Source organism: Stomoxys calcitrans, chromosome 2 (genome assembly GCF_963082655.1).
Source record: "Stomoxys calcitrans chromosome 2, idStoCalc2.1, whole genome shotgun sequence".
Classification (NCBI taxonomy): Eukaryota; Metazoa; Arthropoda; class Insecta; order Diptera; family Muscidae; genus Stomoxys; species Stomoxys calcitrans.
This window is the reverse complement of record NC_081553.1, coordinates 168,956,129-168,973,281: the sequence shown is the minus strand read 5'-3', so window position 1 is coordinate 168,973,281 and position 17,153 is coordinate 168,956,129. Positions and strand designations below refer to the sequence as shown.

The window sequence follows — 17,153 nt, the reverse complement described above, 5'->3', positions numbered from 1 at the left end:
TTTTTACCAACATTTTGCCTTTTAAGGCGTGACGATGTTTGCTTTAAATCCCTTTACGCTTGAACGATTTTTTTACTTTAAACTTCACATTATAATTAAGATCATTACTTTGATGTTGAAAAACAGGTTTACGATATTTCCTAAATATAACAGTACGCTCAGAGAAAATTTAATACCAAACGTCCTCATTTCGGTAACATACGGTACTATTTCTGTGTGTGTAACCAATTTTTTTACTTTAAAGTTCACATCATAATTAAGATCATTACGTCGATATTGGAAAACAGGTTTATGATATTTCTAAATGTAGTAGTACACCCATTTCATTTCAGTACCATACGGTATTGATAGTAAAGCAACACCGTATGTTAATAAATCAAAATCTTATGGTATGGATGAAATATATAATGGTTAGTACCATTCGTCCCAGCCTTATTTCCGAACTGGTATTGGTTTTAATGCAAATCTGTTACTTTTGACGAATACACCTGGTTCGAGCCTTGGGGACTAGATCGATTCTGTCTTATATTCGTATGCCTGTAATCTGCCTAGGCAATCCGCCTCCTCTATCAAACAAATACACATTTTGAAGGCGTGAAGTAATAAAAAGTGCCTCGCTGTCGTGTTTGTTTAGAGGCTATGTGAGACTACTGCTAATGCTCCCACCTATAAGGCGAGAGACTTTCTTAATTGGGGTCGGGGATTTGTTGTACAGGCTACCCCAAACACCACGTTCGGCACAGTAGTCATGCAAAAGTATGGATGGATTCTGCTAAAAATTTATACAAACTAAATTTAGTTGAAGGGCATAATTTTATTCTGCATACCAAACTCTGTCAAACCAGCAAAAATTAAAGCTTCTAGGAACCGAATAAGAATAATCGCGAGACCGGTTTATATGGGAGCTATATCAGGTTATAGACTGATTTGAACCGTACTAGGCACAATTGTTGGAAGTCGTAACAGAACACCGCATGCAAAATTGCGACTAGTAAGAGCTCAAGAAGTCAAATCGGAAGATCGGTTTATATGGGAGCTATATCAGGTTATAGACCGATTTGGGCCGTACTTGGCACAGTTGTTGAAAGTCATAATAGAACACTACATGCAAAATTTCAACCCAATCGGACAAAACTTCTGGCTTCAAAAGGCTCAAGAAATCAAATCTTGAGAAGGGTTTATATGGGAGCTATATCAGGTTATAGACCGATTTGGACCGGACTCGACACAATTGTTGGAAGTCATAACTGAACACCACGTACATAATTTCAGCCAAATCAAACAAAAATTGCGGTTCAACGGGCTCAAGAAGTCAAATCGGGAGATTGGTTTATTTGGGAGCTATATCCAAATCTGAACCGATACGGCCCATTTGCAATCGCCATCGACCTTCATCCATATAAAGTATCTGTGCAAAATTTCAAGCGGCTAGATTTACTCGTTCGACCGCTATCGTGATTTCGACAGACGGACGGACGGACTTTGCTAGACCGAATCAAAATATCGAGACGATCCAGAACATATATACTTTATGGGGTCGCAGATCATTATTTCGAAGTGTTACAAACGGAATGACTAGGTTAGTATACCCCATCCTATGGTGGAGGGTGTAAAAACTATCAAAGCAATCACTTTTTTTAAAATGTTATTATTAGTCAATGCCATATTTGATTGGTAAAATTTAAGTCATTATTTTTTTGTGTAACAATCTATTGCAAAACCTATAGCCTGTTTAAAGTATCGGATTGACCCGATGCAGTCATTCATCGGCAACAACCAATCTATAGAGCTCTGCTACCAAAAGCCTTTATGTTTTGGCAACCCCCGCGGGGGAGTTTTTGTTGATATGGGTGCCCACGTATAAATTGAATATTTCAATAATGCTTTAATCAGATCAATTAAAAAAATTAATTGAAAACTTCATAAATTTGTATGAAGTATAAATTGCACCATATGATTTGTGGTTGTTGTACAAATGAGACCACCTTTAATTGTTTCGCCATCATGCCATCAAGCTGATCGACGTTTTGCCAACATACGCAAAGAAATTTGTGTTAGTGTGTGTATACGTGTGCGTACATAAATATGCGAGATAGAAGATAACAACAAAGAGAATGCAAACAAAATCTGTCATCTTAATACCGTCAAACCTAGCCACTTGACCTTTATAAATCCACTTTGGTATATAACTCAATTTTTAATCGCATACGGGAACGCACGCGATTGCGGATGGTATATAAATCCACCTTATCTCTATAAACCTACCTCGTATTTTCTTTTCGACAATAGAGGCCGTCATTCGCTATGTTTTAGGTTCCCACTGCATAATAATATTTGTTTTCACTTCTCTTTGAGTAGGAATTTATTTACTCTATTTTACATTTACTTTGATTAATCAAAATCAAACAGTAAAAAATGATTTGTAGAGGTTTTTTGCGAAAATTTTGTGTAGCCGCTAGTGCTAGAGCTGTAGTCCGGGAAAAATTGGATTATAAAAAATTAAAATATGCAAGTAAAATACCAAACTCTCCTCATGTTAGTGCGAATGAAAATGACCATCCACCGGTGCCAATTACTTCAAAGACATTTTTATTGCTAGAACGTTTATCATTGGTTGATATAGATGGCGATGAAGCACAGAAGACTGTGGAGAAGAGTGTACAATTTGCTGAAAAGATAACAAACATAAATACCTCCAATATCCAACCGTTATACATGGTGCTGTATGAACAGCCTCTGCGATTACGCAAGGACGAAATTTCTGAAGGGAACTGTCGAGAAGATATACTTCAAAACGCTAGTGTTACCGATGAGGACTATTTCATATCACCTCCAGGAAATATACCCTTAAATCAGGAGAATTCATCTCAGCAGCAGTAAGAAGTTTTTATTTAGTACCTTAATAGATATCAAATATAAAGCCACCAAATAAGAACGAAATATTTTGTGTTGGATTGATATTCGGGAAGTATAAAATGAATATTTCATCATATTGATACATTTCAAGAAAATTCTTAATTTTATATATGCAAATTGCATTTTTTTTGCACATGAACATTCCACTAAGCAGCAGAGGCAAACTTCTCACATATCAATGAGTGTAGTCCGTTTCAAGTTTAAGCTCAATGATAAGGGGCCCTCCTTTTTATTGTATAACCGAGTCCGAACGTCGTGCCGCAGTGCGACACCTCTTTGGTGAGAAGTTTTACATGGCATAGTACCTCACAAATGGTGTCAGCATTAGGAAGGGAAAACCACCGCTGAAAATTTTTTCTGATGGTCTCGCCAGGATTCAAACCCATGTGTTGTTCGCGAATGCAGTTACATTACTCCGCATGGAGCATTCGACTATCCGCAACCTGTGGACCCGCCCGGTACTTCCCAGCTAAGCTCCTCTCGTGAACGAAGAACACCACACAGATTTGACCTGTGTGGAGCTCATAGTTATCCCGTGCCGGGACAAAAATCTAAAAATTACAGTATGCGAGGTTACAGCAGTTCACAATATATTGCTTTATGGTCAATTCCAGAGTTCTAAGGAGTAGGGATATATATTTACATGTCAAATTTGTTAAACAAATAATCGGTAAAATTTGCCTGCATTTTAAATACAAATTTTCGGACATCGTAAACCCATTTATAAATATTTACAACTTCATTGTTATATCGCATGTACAAAAGTAGTAAAGATACGTATAAAAATATGAGAAAACAAAACGTTGAACAATTTCTTTACTATAAATACATTATTGAAACTTTAACATTAGATGAGGTCAGCACATAACAAAAAAAATTGCTTTTACCTATGAATTGAGGTGATTCATCCACTTAGGCCAGAATTGCGAAGCATGTTATTAAATTAACTAAATGATATCGAACTAGTATTAAATATCAATAATTACAAATACTTCAAAGTTATTTTTCTCTGGTTCTTGTATCACTTGCATGGCCGAATATGTTATAGCCTTAACTTCGGTTCCCTGAGGATGTTTTTCCAAATCGAATGGCTCGCCATAGCATCGGCATTCTATTTCAAATGTCTCCAAATCGAATTTCGTGATTTCTAAACGCCTACAGATAAGGAATGGCTCCGCAGAGAATAAGAATAGCAACTCATCAAGAAAATGGAACAGTAATCCTTCTACATCGTCGCCTTGAGCTTCAATTTGATAACAGGTTTGAACAGAGACGTATTCCAATTCTGTCATATATCCAAACATGGCCGTGCCGCATTGTTCGAAGGCTTCCTTCAGCGACTCACCCCAGGCATGCAGTCTGCAATTGGACAAATATGTAAATATTTGCTCAAAAATTAACTTGTGCTCATAAATCAATACAACATAATACCTACTGTACATCTGCAGTATGGTCCAAATCTATATTAAGATGATTAGGAAAAAGAATGATGAAATTCTTGTCTCATTGAAAAGTAGTGCAAATACTTACATTCATATTTTACATCTGGTAAAAAGAAATCTTCTTTGCTGAACTCTACTTCCATTGATTGGCTTTTAAAACGCTTATTTGCTATAAAAATAAATAAAAGTAATTAAATTTAATTATTTGTGCCTGCTGGAGCAGAAATCTGTTAAATGTTTGTTTTGATTCAATAGCCATGCTTTCATTTGTCAAAATCGTCGACTTTCGACTAATCGATTAATCGACTTTTTGTGTGTTCGAAAAATTGAAGTCGACTTTTACTGGCTAAAAAATAAAAAAATCGACTTTGAAGTCAAAAAAATGTCGAAGTTAAAAAATTTTGTAAAAAGTCGAAAAGTAAAAAAAAAAAAAATATCCAAGTTAAAAAATGTTGTAAAAAGTCGAAAAATCTAAAAATGTCGCAAAAAGTCGAAATGGATATTTAGTTTCAGTTTGCTTCGACATTTTTAGCTAGGGTTGCAACAGTTACAATGAAATCTTCTCTTCTCCAGTAGCTTTACATTCCTTGATTTTTTATATTTTATGAGTTATTATATTAATATTAATGAAGGAAAGAAAGGGTGAAGGAAGGAGGGTCGGCCACACCCCCTCAGGATAAACCCTCTGTCAAAAAATTTGGCTTTCTCACAAGGCAGATTTAAAAAGGTGGTCTCATGCCAACTGCCGGCCAGGCTTGACGGTATTAAGATGTCAGATTTTTGTTTGCATTCTTGTTGTTGTTATCTTCTTTCTCACATATTCCCTGCTCATGTATACACACTCACACAAATTTCTTTGTGTGTGTTGGCAAAACGTCGATCAGCTTGATGACAAGAGGGCGAATTGCTCCATATGATTTGTGGTTGTTGTACAAATGAGACCACTTTTTATTGTTTCGCCATGGTTTCTCCTACAATTTTATGGTAATTTAGAAGATGTGGCAAAATTTGGCAACGTACTCAAAAATTGGCAAAAACTTTTGCGTTCGTTTTTTCATAAAAGAGCTTGTGAGAGCGAAAAACATTTGGAAATTTTATAAAAGAGAGATTGTTAATTTCTGCTGGATGTTTTCTTCCCACATAAGGGTTGGTACCCTTCCCACATAAGGGTTGGTACCAACCCTTAGGGTTGGTATTCTATTCTGCTTTCGGAATAATCACGGAAATCTTTAATTGTTCCGCGAGCGGAATTTGACAGCTGTGTTTTGTTTTTATTTTCATACCAATAGACGTTTTTTATCTGCTTTATTATTTTTTTCGGAAGTAAATAAAATAACAAAAAGAAAAAACAAACCAAAAATCAAAAATGATGGCGACAATGATGTCAAGCGTTGTCATTAAAATTTGTTTTCCCCATTTTCCTCAATATAAACGTGGTACTACTTTTCACCTATTTTCCGAAAGCAGAATAGAATACCAACCTTTAACGAGATAAAATCTTTTAGGTAATTAAATGAATGAAATCATCATACCTTTTTGCATCTTTATTAATTATTTTAATAAATTCTTTCATTCAAAATCTTTCTCGATTGTTTTGATTCAATAGCCATGCTTTCATTTGTCAAAATGTTAAAAGCGTCTTTAGTTTTGTTTTGGATTTTAGTTTCGTTAAGGTGCCATCACACTATATGTTCTTGTCTTATGACATGTCACTTTTTATGACATGCCACTTATGGCCATTAGACGATAAGACGACATGTCTTATTGTCTAATGGCGATAAATAAAATGTTTTCCCGCTAAATGTATTGTACTTCAACGCTGGCAGCACTTACACACGTCCGTAGTAATCAAACAAAATAAGTCATGTTAAATAAATGTTTCTCGGATCCATAAATCTAATTTTATAAAAATCGTAAGTAATTTTGCCATTCCAGAACGTTTATTAATTGGGTAAATATGTTGCGTTCTTCCTCTTTTAGTTTTGTCATTCAAATTGAATAATTATACCATGTATTTTAATAAACAGCGATAATAAGCGGCGATAAGATTAGCCGATTAATTAATCGTGGATAGAAATTTTCTCCATACAAACTCTGCTTAATGGGTAAATAAAACACACCTATTGTAGAAGAGTTATCATTCCATTCTGAATGCTCTTTTTGGAAATGTAATAGAATAAGGGGCAAATATCCGTTACAGAATAAACTAACTTAAATTATTCTGGTTACGAAAAGAATGGAATCATCATAAGTTTCACCATTTAAAATTTGTACTAACAGCGACGACTTAGATTTTTTAATATTTTGTGTATTCATTATGCCATTTTATATGTATACTTACAATTATGATTAATTTAACAAAAACTTCACTATCAAAAAACAAAAAAAAAACATAATTAGATGTTATCGTGATAGTAAAGAAAACTACAAGCGGTGGCTTTTTTCTGATTTGAGATATACCATCAAACAAATATGTTAAAAGTGTTACCGTTGTGACCCTAAAGAGAGATTTTGGTGGCCACCAAAATGCAGAAATTAGCTTGTCGGCCTTTGACGTCGGAAAATAATTTCAGCGCTGATTACCCCCTCTTAGTGCTGGCCGTGTAAATCTTCCCTACTAAGTAGTGTCGAAGGTCCTTTACCAGACTGTAGAGAACTTAGTGAAGAGGAAGAGGTGTTCTCCCAAAATTCTACACCGTCTTTCCCTCATCGCGGGGTACTGGCACAGCCGATGCTCAATCATCTCCAACTCCTCCTCATCATCACAAATCTTCATAAGCCCATCGCCTGTCAGCGACCTGACATCGCAGTGCCCGGTCAAATCTTTCACCAACAATCCGAGGTCACGATTCCCCATTTTGAGAACAATCGACGTCCTCGTTCCGGAGAATCTCGGCGACAAGGCCTTAACAACCCTGCAGCATATAACGCCAGTTCAGTCCAAGTCAGCACAATCGTCACTATTCCAAATCCACTATTCCAAACAGCCAACCCAAATGAGGGTTCACCATCGGTATCATAAGCGACCAAACCAGCTCTTCAGCCGCTTTGTTAGCCGTCACCCCTTGATGGCCCAGAACCCAGCACAATCTGACAGCAGCCCCCAAACGTTCGAAAGGATCCACCGCAATACCCTCTACCTTCTCCAACATGCGCGATGCAACACCTTCTCGAGAGCCCGGTGCTACAACGGGCACCCATATGTGAGGATCGCCTAAATCCATAAGTGTGAATCCAGTGGACCATGCTCGGCCTAGGTTAGGTTAGATTGAAAAGAGGATGCGGATATTAATCCGCGCCATGCCATATGTTCGGCCTGAGTCTTCAACTCCTGCCCAACGAGTTGCGGCAAGAGTAGAGCTCATGCATCTTCCGTTTGACTCACTCCTCAAAGTTTCTTCTAAATATTACTAAATTTCCCATGCACATTCCATTAAGGAACAGGGGATACTTCTCTTAGATCAATGAGTGCATTCCGTTTAAAGTTACAGCTCAATAATAAGGGGCCAACTTTTTTATGCCGAGTCCGAACGGCGTTCCGCATAGCGACACCACTTGGTAGAGAAGTTTTAACGTGGCAGAATACCTTAAGCCAGCATTTGTTAGGGGATGACCACCGCTGAAAATTTTCTTGATGTTCACGTCGGAATTTAAACTCAGGGGTTCGGCGTCGTTGGCGGAAATGCTAACCTCTGCGCCACGGTGGCCTCCTCCTCAACGTTTCTTCTCTATTTCAATATCTGGTCAAGAATAACGCGCAGGAATTTAGCCACCTGAGAGAGCGGCAGATCCACTCCATCAAGGACTGGTCCCCTAAACTCGCTATATGTCCTCCTCCTCGTGAACAGCACTGTTTTCCTGGGGTTTAATCAAGCCCATTGTCTCTCGCCCATCTCGAAAGCTTCCTCAGCGCGCCCTGAAGGATATGTAACCGGTATTACATCTCTATACACCCTTTCCGAATATTATGCATATCAGACCATATAAAGATGTACAATAGTAGATGCTATACAGACCGATCTCTCGGTTTGCCAACAAAATGGACATTATCCGATTTTGCTGAGATTAGGAACAGTGAGTGGTATAAAATCCCTATATATCCTTACCGAGTGTTATCTTGATCGGACCATATATATAGATATATGGTAGATGGATTATGGATCGATCTTCCGATTGAAGGTCTTGGGCTAACAAAATGGAAAAATTGTCCCTTATTTGTCTACAATGTGACACAGAGAGTTATGTTAGACCCCTCGATATCTGGTCTTATTGCGATCATATTTGGATGTAACTGGTATATTGGCCGATCTCACAATTTTAGGTCTTAGGCGCACAAAAGACGTATTTTCTCCCCATGTCGCTAAAATTTGGAACAAACTATATTTTTAAGGTTTAAAGAATGCGCTTTCTTTACCAGCAGAATCATTTATTATACCCTCCACCATAGGATGGGGTATACTAATTTCGTCTTTCTGTTTGTAACACCTCGAAATATGCGTCTAAGACCCCATAAAGTATATATATTCTTGATTGTCATGACATTTTAAGTCGATCTAGCCATGTCCGTCCGTCTGTCTATCGAAAGCAGGCTAACTTTTGAAGTAAAGCTAGGCGCTTGCACTTTTGCGCAAATACTTTTTATTAGTTAGGTCGGTTGGGATTGTAAATGGGCCAAATCGGTTCATGTTTTCAAATAGCTGCCATATAAACCGATCTTAGGTCTTAACTTCTTGAGCCTCTAGAGGGCGCAGTTTTCGTCCTATTTGACTAAAATTTTGCACGTAATGTTTTGGTATCACTTTCAATAACTGTGCTAAGTATGACACAAATCGGTACATAACCTTATATAGCAGTCATATAAACCGATCTGGGAGCTTGACTTCTTGACCCTCTAGAGGTCGCAATTCTCGGCCTATTTGACTCAAATTTTGCACCTGGTGTTTTGGTATTACCTTAAACAACTGTTCTAAGTATTGTTCAAATCGGTTCATAACCTGATATAGCTGCCATATAAACCGATATTGGGTCTTGATTTCTTGAGCCGCTAGAGGGTGCAATTCTCGGCCGATTTTACTCAAATTTTGCACCTGGTGTTCTGTTATGACTTTCAACAACTGTGCTAAGTATGGTTCAAATCGGTTCATAACCTGATATAGCTGCCATATAAACCGATATTGGGTCTTGACTTCTTCAGCTTTTAGAAGGCGCAATTCTTATCCGATTTGAATGTAATTTTGCACGTGGTGTTCTGTTATGACTTTCAACAACTGTGCTAAGTATGGTTCAAATCGGTTCATAACCTGGTATATCTGCCTTATAAACCGATCTTGGATCTTGACTTCTTGAGCCTCTAGAGGGCGCAATTTTCATAAGATTTGGTAGAAATTTTGTACAACGGTTTCTCCTATGACCTTCAACATACGTGTCCAATATGGTCTGAATCGATCTAAAGCTGAATGCAGCTCCCATATAAACCGATCTCCCGATTTTGCTGCTTGAGCCTCTACAAGACGCAATTCTTATCCAAATGTACTGAATATTACACAATGACTTCTACAATGTTCAGCATTCAATTCATTTATGGTCCGATTCGGCCTATAACTTGATATAGCTCCAATAGCATAACAGTTCTTATTCATTATTCTTTGTTTGCCTAAAAAAGAAAAGAACTCGGAAAATGCGATCCATGGTGGAGGGTATATAAGATTCGAACCGGCCGAACTTAGCACGCTTTTACTTGTTTTTATTTACATTATTTCTCCCAAAGGGAAGGAAGTCGGGCTTTATTATTTTATTAAAATTAATTGCTTTAACTACGAAAAAATCTTTGAGTATTGGGGTTTTAACATCTTTACAAATTTTCTTCTTTACATTATATATTACATATATTTTAATATTAGGTCTTATTGGCTTTTGTTTTTATTAATAAAATTGAATATTAACAGTTGCATACTTAGCATTTTCGAAAACACCAAAAATATTTTATATACATAAAAAATAAAATTCACGAATTATCCTATAGTTCTACTATTAACAGTCGTTTGTAAGGGCAACATTTGTGACTTGGAAAATGGAAAAACTAACAAATTTTCCTACAGAGTAAACTTAAATCTAAATAAACGTCTTATTATCTAAGAAAACGATCCAAGGGAAAATGTCGAAAAGATTCATTGAATATATCCGTGAATGCAGTGCTCACCAACTCGTTTATAATGGGCTTTATAAAGGGTAGACCCAGAGGCCAAGCGCTGTTGATAACACCATCTGATACATTATCCAGCTGGGCACGTCCTGGTGCCAAAACATCGCCCACATGCATTTTCATTCCGCCTATACGATCAACTTCTACGTGAATTTTCAAGAGAGAGCCTGGTTCGCCCAAGCGTCTCACACTTGTTGTTTGACTGGGTAAGAGAGACAAAATGGAAATATCACTGAATAATTTTCAGGCGACAAGATTAAAATGTTAAATAATACCTGTAATCGTATAGGGTCATATTCCAAAAACCACTTCTCTTGATTGGTGTACCAAAGATAATTCCCGAAAATTCATACCATCCATTTAGGCTTTTCTCAGGAAAATATTGCGAGTATATGATACGTTTTTGTTCAAAGTCCGTATGGAATTTGGTGACCTCAGACTGCGTCCAGCCATACTCTGAGACATTACGCAGAATTAGTTTGAAGCCGAAGCCATTTTGATTGCCACGTCTTAGTTCAATGAACGAAGCATGATGGGGATCGAAGGGCTTAACATTGTACTGGGGAATACCTAAACACAAATAGAGACAGATATTAAATTGACTATTACAACAATTTAATCACTCACTCACCAGTTGGAAAATATGCCCTCAAATCGTTGAATACATCTTTCATGCAATAATCAAATTCATCGCTCTGTAAGTCACATTTGCCCAAGAGCCGTGACATCTCCTCATCCACCGATGGTTGGGTGAGGGCTTCCGCGCCGTTCATAATGCAGCAGCCGCTCATGATAACTATCACAATGACTAAGGCCAAGGCCATGGGATTATGTTGTGTGGTAATTTTCGTTGACATCATTGTTATTGAAAACACCTTACAGGTAGGTGAGTTTGTTTGTGTTTTGTTCGCCAGTTCTTTCAATTGTTTCTCCTGGGAAGTTAAAAGAAAAAAGATTTCTTTAGTACGATTTATGAATTTTAATAAATACTTATTCGAGAATTTTTTTGTACCAGCAAGTATTGCTGTAAAAAAAGGCTCAGGGACAGTTTCCATCTTAAGTACAGTTAAATTCAAATCTGTGCCTTTTTCTTTAATCTTTGTTATTTCATTTCTTTGCTATTCGTTATTAAGGTCCATTCTGGAATTGCCCAATATTTTTGGTTGCATTTGAGGGTTTGTCGTTTAATTAGAAAAAATATGTCCATTAAAAAAGTATCATATCCGAAAAGAACTAGGTTAAGTTAGGTTAAGTGGGAGTCTGCCATCAGACTCACTTAGACGTTTTCGTCCAATGCGATACCACAGGAACAGATGAAGGAATTTGCCTTCTAGTTCCTACCGTTGAACCATCCACATCGATTTAAAAAAAATAATCCACTAAATCGGACAGGTTCTCAAAGAAATGAGAAACTAAAGTGAAACTCCTTCTGACTGCGGGACACACGCACAGGTGTTCTATAGTCTCTTCTTCTTCGATGTCCCTACAGCTTCTGCAAAAGTCGTTGCTGGCAACCTTCAGTCTGTCAGCATGTTTTCCGATTACACAGTGACCTGTCATGACGGACACAATGACTGAGACGTCTGTTCTAGCCAAAGGAAAGCAAAGCGGTAGAACTCTTCAAGTCTAGATGAGGCCACATGGTTTGGGAATGCTCACAGCCCCCTCTTTGTGACCATCTATCATTCTTGTCCTTCGGGCCTGGTCTTGAAAACTTAGCTTACATGTCGCTAGAGGCATACCCGCAAATTCCAGTATCCCTGTGTAGGGTAGTTCCTAGTTCCCTGGGATATCTTTGTGGCCCAGCACCCAGAGCGGGTGAGTTTTGAACTATTTAGCCATCTCGTTGAGAGATCTGCGACAGTCGAGGGAGGTTCTGGTGTTCTGAAATACGGGATTTAATGGCTGCCTGGCTATTTGAGAAGTTATTAATGCCAATCGTCATAATGACATTAAATCTTAGCCATTCCATCACTTCCTTAATTGCAAGGATATCTGCTTGATACACACTGCAGTGGTCTGGTAACCTTTTTGATATGACCAGTTCTAGATCTTTAGAGTTACTCCAAAGACTACCAGGTCGTTTAGTTAGGAACCATCTGTATAGAAGTCTATGTAACTTCTATTACCGGTGATATCGTAGTTCCAACCGGTTCTATCAGGAATAGTGGTACAGTAATTTTTATAAAAAGCGGCTCAGGTAGGGTATAATCCACACTAACTGGAACATCGGATATTGTATCAATGATAACACAGTGTCCGTAGCCGCCACATGACCAATGAGAAGGCTCCCTTAACTTCTTGGCAGTGGTCGCTGCAATTTGGGTAGCCACAATGTCCAGAGGCATAAGATGTAGCATTAAATTCAGTGCATCCGATGGTGTCGTCTTCAGTGCGGCTGTGATGCACAAACAAGCCATCCTTTGGATCCGGTTAAGTATTGTGCAGTAGGTGGATTTTTGAAGCGCCGTCCCCTAGACCACAACACCATATAGCATTACAGGTCTTACAACTGCAGTATATACTAAATGCCTGACACGCAGTCTAAACCCCCCAACTCTTGCCAATGGCTTTCTTGCAGGAGTATAGGGCATGAGTGGCCTTTCTTGCCCTTTCCAAAATATTGGATTTGAATTTCAATTTCCTGTCCAGCAAAACACCCTGGTATTTTGTGCTTTCTGTCAATGGAATATTCTCTCCACCCAAGTAGACAGGTTCCATTGTAAGCAACTTGTATCTCCTGCTGAAAAGAACTACTTCTGTATTGCACGGATTTATAGCCAGACCACTTTCAGACCCACTTTGCTGTTGCACGTAGAGCTTCCTGAAGTATATCTCTTAGAGTGCTGGGAAACTTTCCCCCCACCGCAATTGCTACGTCATCAACATACGCGACTAATTTTACACCTTTTTCGTCCAGAGACAATAATATATTGTTAATGGCTATATTCCAAAGTTGAGGAGGCAGTGCACCTCCTCGAGGTGTTCCTCTGCTGACCCATCTTATTAGATCCACAGATCCCAAAACTGCCGTAATGCGTCTTTTAGTAAGTAAGTTATACATAAACTTTCTTACGGTAGAGTTGATGCTCAGAAACTCCAACTCCTACGTGATTGACATCGGTTTTACATTATTGAAAGCACCTGCAATGTCAAGAAATACTACCATTGTATATTCCTTGACAGCGAGAGAACCCTCTATGTAGCCGACTAGGTCGTGAAGGGCTGTTTCAGTAGATTTGCCTTTACTACATGGATGCTGCTGCCGCGACAAGCGATCTCGAGGGATCTTTGCCCTAAGATATGTTTCTATCAACCTCTCAAGAGTCTTCGCGTGGTATGGTTTTCCTGCTTTCGGAATGAGAATGGCCGGTGATATGTCATCAGCGCCTGGCAACTTAAAGGAGTAGAAACTTCTTATCGCCCAAAGGATTTTCGGCTCAGATACAATTTTCCCAATAACCTCCGACGAATGCATACCTGTGACTACCTCTTCTGGCGAAACGTTGTCCGTTTTAGAATATCTGTTGAAAATGTGTATCAACGAGTATCTCTAGTGTTTTCTCACTAGACATTGTCCATACATTCTCCGACTTCTAAATATACCCCACCGTAATAGGTCTCGAGGACAGAATCTTCCTTAGCCTAGAGGCCTCTGATGTATCTTCCACGGAGCTGCAGAATTCTACCCAGGATTTGTTCTGAGCCTTTCTCAGCTCGCCCTATATTTTCGCTATATTTTCTTAGCTTACCCTTATACATGTCCTCATAGTGTGGTGCTCTTGTGGGTTTTGCTTTGTTGGAGAGTTTTCTGTAGTCCTTCCTTAGACCAACCAGCTCTGGGGTCCGCCATGGCGGTCACTGTTTGCCCCTTGGCTTGGCACTAGGACATGCTGACACAAGCGAGTCATTCAGGGCTTTGGTGATCCCCTTGACCACTATGTTTCCACTTTCTTTTCTGGTCTAGAAGGGATAGACGTGCGGAAATTGTTCCGCCATTCTTCTGTTTAGCTGAGGGACCACTTCTGCCGTATTTTCTCCAAGGCTGAAACTAATATAACGATGATCAAAGAAGCTGTGGTCAACCAACACATCCCAGTCGCATATTCTTCTGATACAAAGGTAATATCTAGTACCTTTTGCTTGTTCCTGATAATAAAGGTCGGTTGATTCCCCTTTATTAAAAATCGCCAGATTGCAACTTATAATATATTCGACATAAGAAAGGTGAATTGGGATAAATTTTGGCACACATTCAACACGGCCATTCCCTCTAGGCATGAAAAGGAAACGGAAACTGCGTGGGGGATACACATAATTGTCCAACGGGTTATGAATGTCCTGAATTACTTGCTTGTGTCAGCCAAAACAAGGGGAAACAGCGGTGGAGTTCTGCATCTCCGTGGAGGATACATCTGAGGCCTCTAGGCTAAGGAAGGTACTATCCTCTAAACCTATTGCGAAGGTGAAATCGTGAAGGAGCTGGAGTTTCTAGGCATCAACATTACATGGCTGCCATACCAAACGGTACAGTACCTCCCAAATGTCGCCAGCATTAGGAGGGGATAGCCACCACGGAAAAATTTTATGATATTCTCGCCAGTATTCAAACCCACGCGTTTAGCGTCATAGGCGAACATGCTAACCTCTGCGCTACGGTGGCCTCCCAAATTTAGATATAGCTCCCATATAAAGATAGTTGCCGAAGTTGATTTATTGGGCTGTAGTTTCTGTAGGTTGAAAACTATAATGATTACTATATTAAACTCTGAAGCGATTTTGATCAAATTTAGCAAAGGCTTTTAGATGAGTAATAGAACATTCCATACCAATTTCATGCAAAAATTGTTCGGGCTGCCAAATCTTCATTTGCGGTCCGATTTTCAAAATTCTTATTTTGTTGGATAGTGCCAAAAACAAAAAGTTTGATTGAGTGCTACGGCATCTCTACTGGTTTTGGGGATATTTGATTTTTAATATTTGCAAAAAATTGCAAATTTTGCCCATGAACATTCCACTAAGGAACATGGGCAAACTTCTCACTAATAATAAGGTGCCTCCTTTTTATAGCTGGTCCGAACGGCGTGCCGCAGTGCGACACCTCTTTGGAGAGAAGTTTTACATGGCATAGTACCTCACAAATGTTGCTAGCATTAGGAAGGGAAAACCACCGTTGAAAATTTTTCTGATGGTCTCGCCAGGATTGGAACCCAGGCGTTCAGCGTCATAGGCGGACATGCTAACCTCTACGCTATTTTAATATTTATTTTTTGAAATTTTGGTCGACACTGCCTTTGTGGTTTACAATTAACAAAGGAATTTGTAGTTTGATTTTAATGCAGGATTTTCGACGAGAAATTTTCGACGTTTAAATTAAAGCAATTTTGTAACTTAAAGTGGCACCTTCATAGACAAATTCAACAATTAAGCTGTACAATGCTAACACTGCCTTGAGGAATCGAAGGAAACACCTGCCATATCAATAATTTCTTCTCGATAGGCTAAACACCTACACATATATCAAACCTGGAACTAGGAATGTTTTAGCCAGAATAATTCGGATATTTATGGGTGCAAAAGAGTGTGTGATCCATAAAGCACGAAGCTTTGCATAGGTCTGCCCGGCTGCAATGTTAGCATGATCGGACCAGCTCAAAGAACTGTTAAAAACCACGCCTAAATTTGTCGCACTAGATACATTATCAATCCTCTGGCCATTAACGTAAATATCCGGTTGTCGCATGTTGAAATTCTTGTTTTTGTGAATAACCAAACATTTAGACTTACTTGGATTTAACAACAAACCATTTGCAGTCGCCCAGTCATAAACGCGATGTAGGTCCTCGTTAAGTTTACTTATACAGTCGTCTACATTGTCCACAAAGCCTATTGAAAAACCTGCACGTCATCAGCATACATCATAATCTGACCGTGTGCTAGTTGACGAGGCAAGTCGTTCGCATATAATGAAAAAAGAAGTGGACCTATAATCGAGCCTTGGGGAACCCCCTTAGGTACGAACAAGGGGTTAGATAATATATTCCCTGCGCATACAGACTGCCGTCTATCGCTCAGATACGACATAATCAGACTCATTGCCGTTGATGTGAAGTTAAAAAAATTCCGTAGTTTCATGCACAAATTCAGGTGATCAACCGTGTCGAAAGCTTTGGAGTGATCCAAAAGAACCAGAAAGCCAATTTTGTTGTCATCAATGTCATTTCTGATCGATTCAGCTACTTCAACCTTTGCAGTAATGCAACTATGATCAGAACGGAAGCCGGACTGTCTTTTTGACAACAGGGACTCTTGGTGAAGATATACCGACATCTGTCCAAGAAGAATTTTCTCTAAAACTTTGTTACCAAAACATTGTAACATATTTACGGAGGTCTACGTAGCGCAGATGTAAGCATGTCCACCTTTGACGATGAACGCCTGGGTTCAAATCCCGGCGAGAAACATTTTCAGCGGTGCTTTTCCCCTCCTAATGCTGGCAACATTTGTGAGGTACTATGTCATGTAAAACTTCTCTCCAAAAGTGGTTTCGCACTGTGGCACGCCGTTCGGACTCGGCTATAAAAAGGAGGCCC

At 38.9% G+C, this 17,153-nt stretch overlaps 3 protein-coding genes across 4 annotated transcripts; 1 reads left to right on the top strand and 2 right to left on the bottom strand.

The window, feature by feature from the left end:
• Positions 1-2,360: 2,360 nt before the first annotated feature.
• LOC106081468 (glutamyl-tRNA(Gln) amidotransferase subunit C, mitochondrial) lies at positions 2,361-2,940 on the top strand. The gene has a single exon (XM_013243437.2). It carries the CDS (start codon positions 2,416-2,418, stop codon positions 2,878-2,880), a length of 465 nt encoding a protein of 154 aa, XP_013098891.1. The 5' UTR covers positions 2,361-2,415; the 3' UTR covers positions 2,881-2,940.
• Positions 2,941-3,474: 534 nt separating this feature from the next.
• LOC106081467 (protein archease-like) lies at positions 3,475-4,608 on the bottom strand. 2 transcript variants are annotated; one of them, XM_013243435.2, is made up of 3 exons: positions 4,447-4,608; positions 4,352-4,376; positions 3,475-4,275 (listed from the first exon to the last, which is right to left on the bottom strand). In XM_013243435.2, exons 1-3 carry the CDS (start codon positions 4,499-4,501, stop codon positions 3,885-3,887), a joined length of 471 nt encoding a protein of 156 aa, XP_013098889.1. In that variant the 5' UTR covers positions 4,502-4,608; the 3' UTR covers positions 3,475-3,884. The 2 variants fall into 2 exon arrangements, with proteins under 2 accessions (XP_013098889.1, XP_013098890.1); XM_013243436.2 differs by having other exon boundaries at positions 4,348-4,376; positions 4,447-4,506.
• Positions 4,609-10,485: 5,877 nt separating this feature from the next.
• LOC106081465 (uncharacterized) lies at positions 10,486-16,941 on the bottom strand. The gene is made up of 4 exons (XM_013243434.2): positions 16,615-16,941; positions 11,192-11,492; positions 10,836-11,130; positions 10,486-10,762 (listed from the first exon to the last, which is right to left on the bottom strand). Exons 1-4 carry the CDS (start codon positions 16,939-16,941, stop codon positions 10,486-10,488), a joined length of 1,200 nt encoding a protein of 399 aa, XP_013098888.2.
• Between the last annotated feature and the right edge of the window lie 212 nt (positions 16,942-17,153).

Excerpts from the sequence above, each read along its gene's own strand:
- LOC106081465 (XM_013243434.2), bottom strand. The coding sequence starts at position 16,941 with ATGTTACAATGTTTTGGTAACAAAGTTTTAGAGAAAATTCTTCTTGGA. Across the intron at positions 11,493-16,614 it reads TGAGCGATAGACGGCAGTCT|GAGAAACAATTGAAAGAACT; the intron begins GTATGCGCAGGG and ends TTAACTTCCCAG. Across the intron at positions 10,763-10,835 it reads ATGACCCTATACGATTACAG|TCAAACAACAAGTGTGAGAC; the intron begins GTATTATTTAAC and ends TCTCTTACCCAG.
- LOC106081468 (XM_013243437.2), top strand. The coding sequence starts at position 2,416 with ATGATTTGTAGAGGTTTTTTGCGAAAATTTTGTGTAGCCGCTAGTGCT.
- LOC106081467 (XM_013243435.2), bottom strand. The coding sequence starts at position 4,501 with ATGGAAGTAGAGTTCAGCAAAGAAGATTTCTTTTTACCAGATGTAAAA. Across the intron at positions 4,377-4,446 it reads ACCAGATGTAAAATATGAAT|ATTTGGACCATACTGCAGAT; the intron begins GTAAGTATTTGC and ends ATCTTAATATAG. Across the intron at positions 4,276-4,351 it reads GACCATACTGCAGATGTACA|ACTGCATGCCTGGGGTGAGT; the intron begins GTAGGTATTATG and ends GTCCAATTGCAG.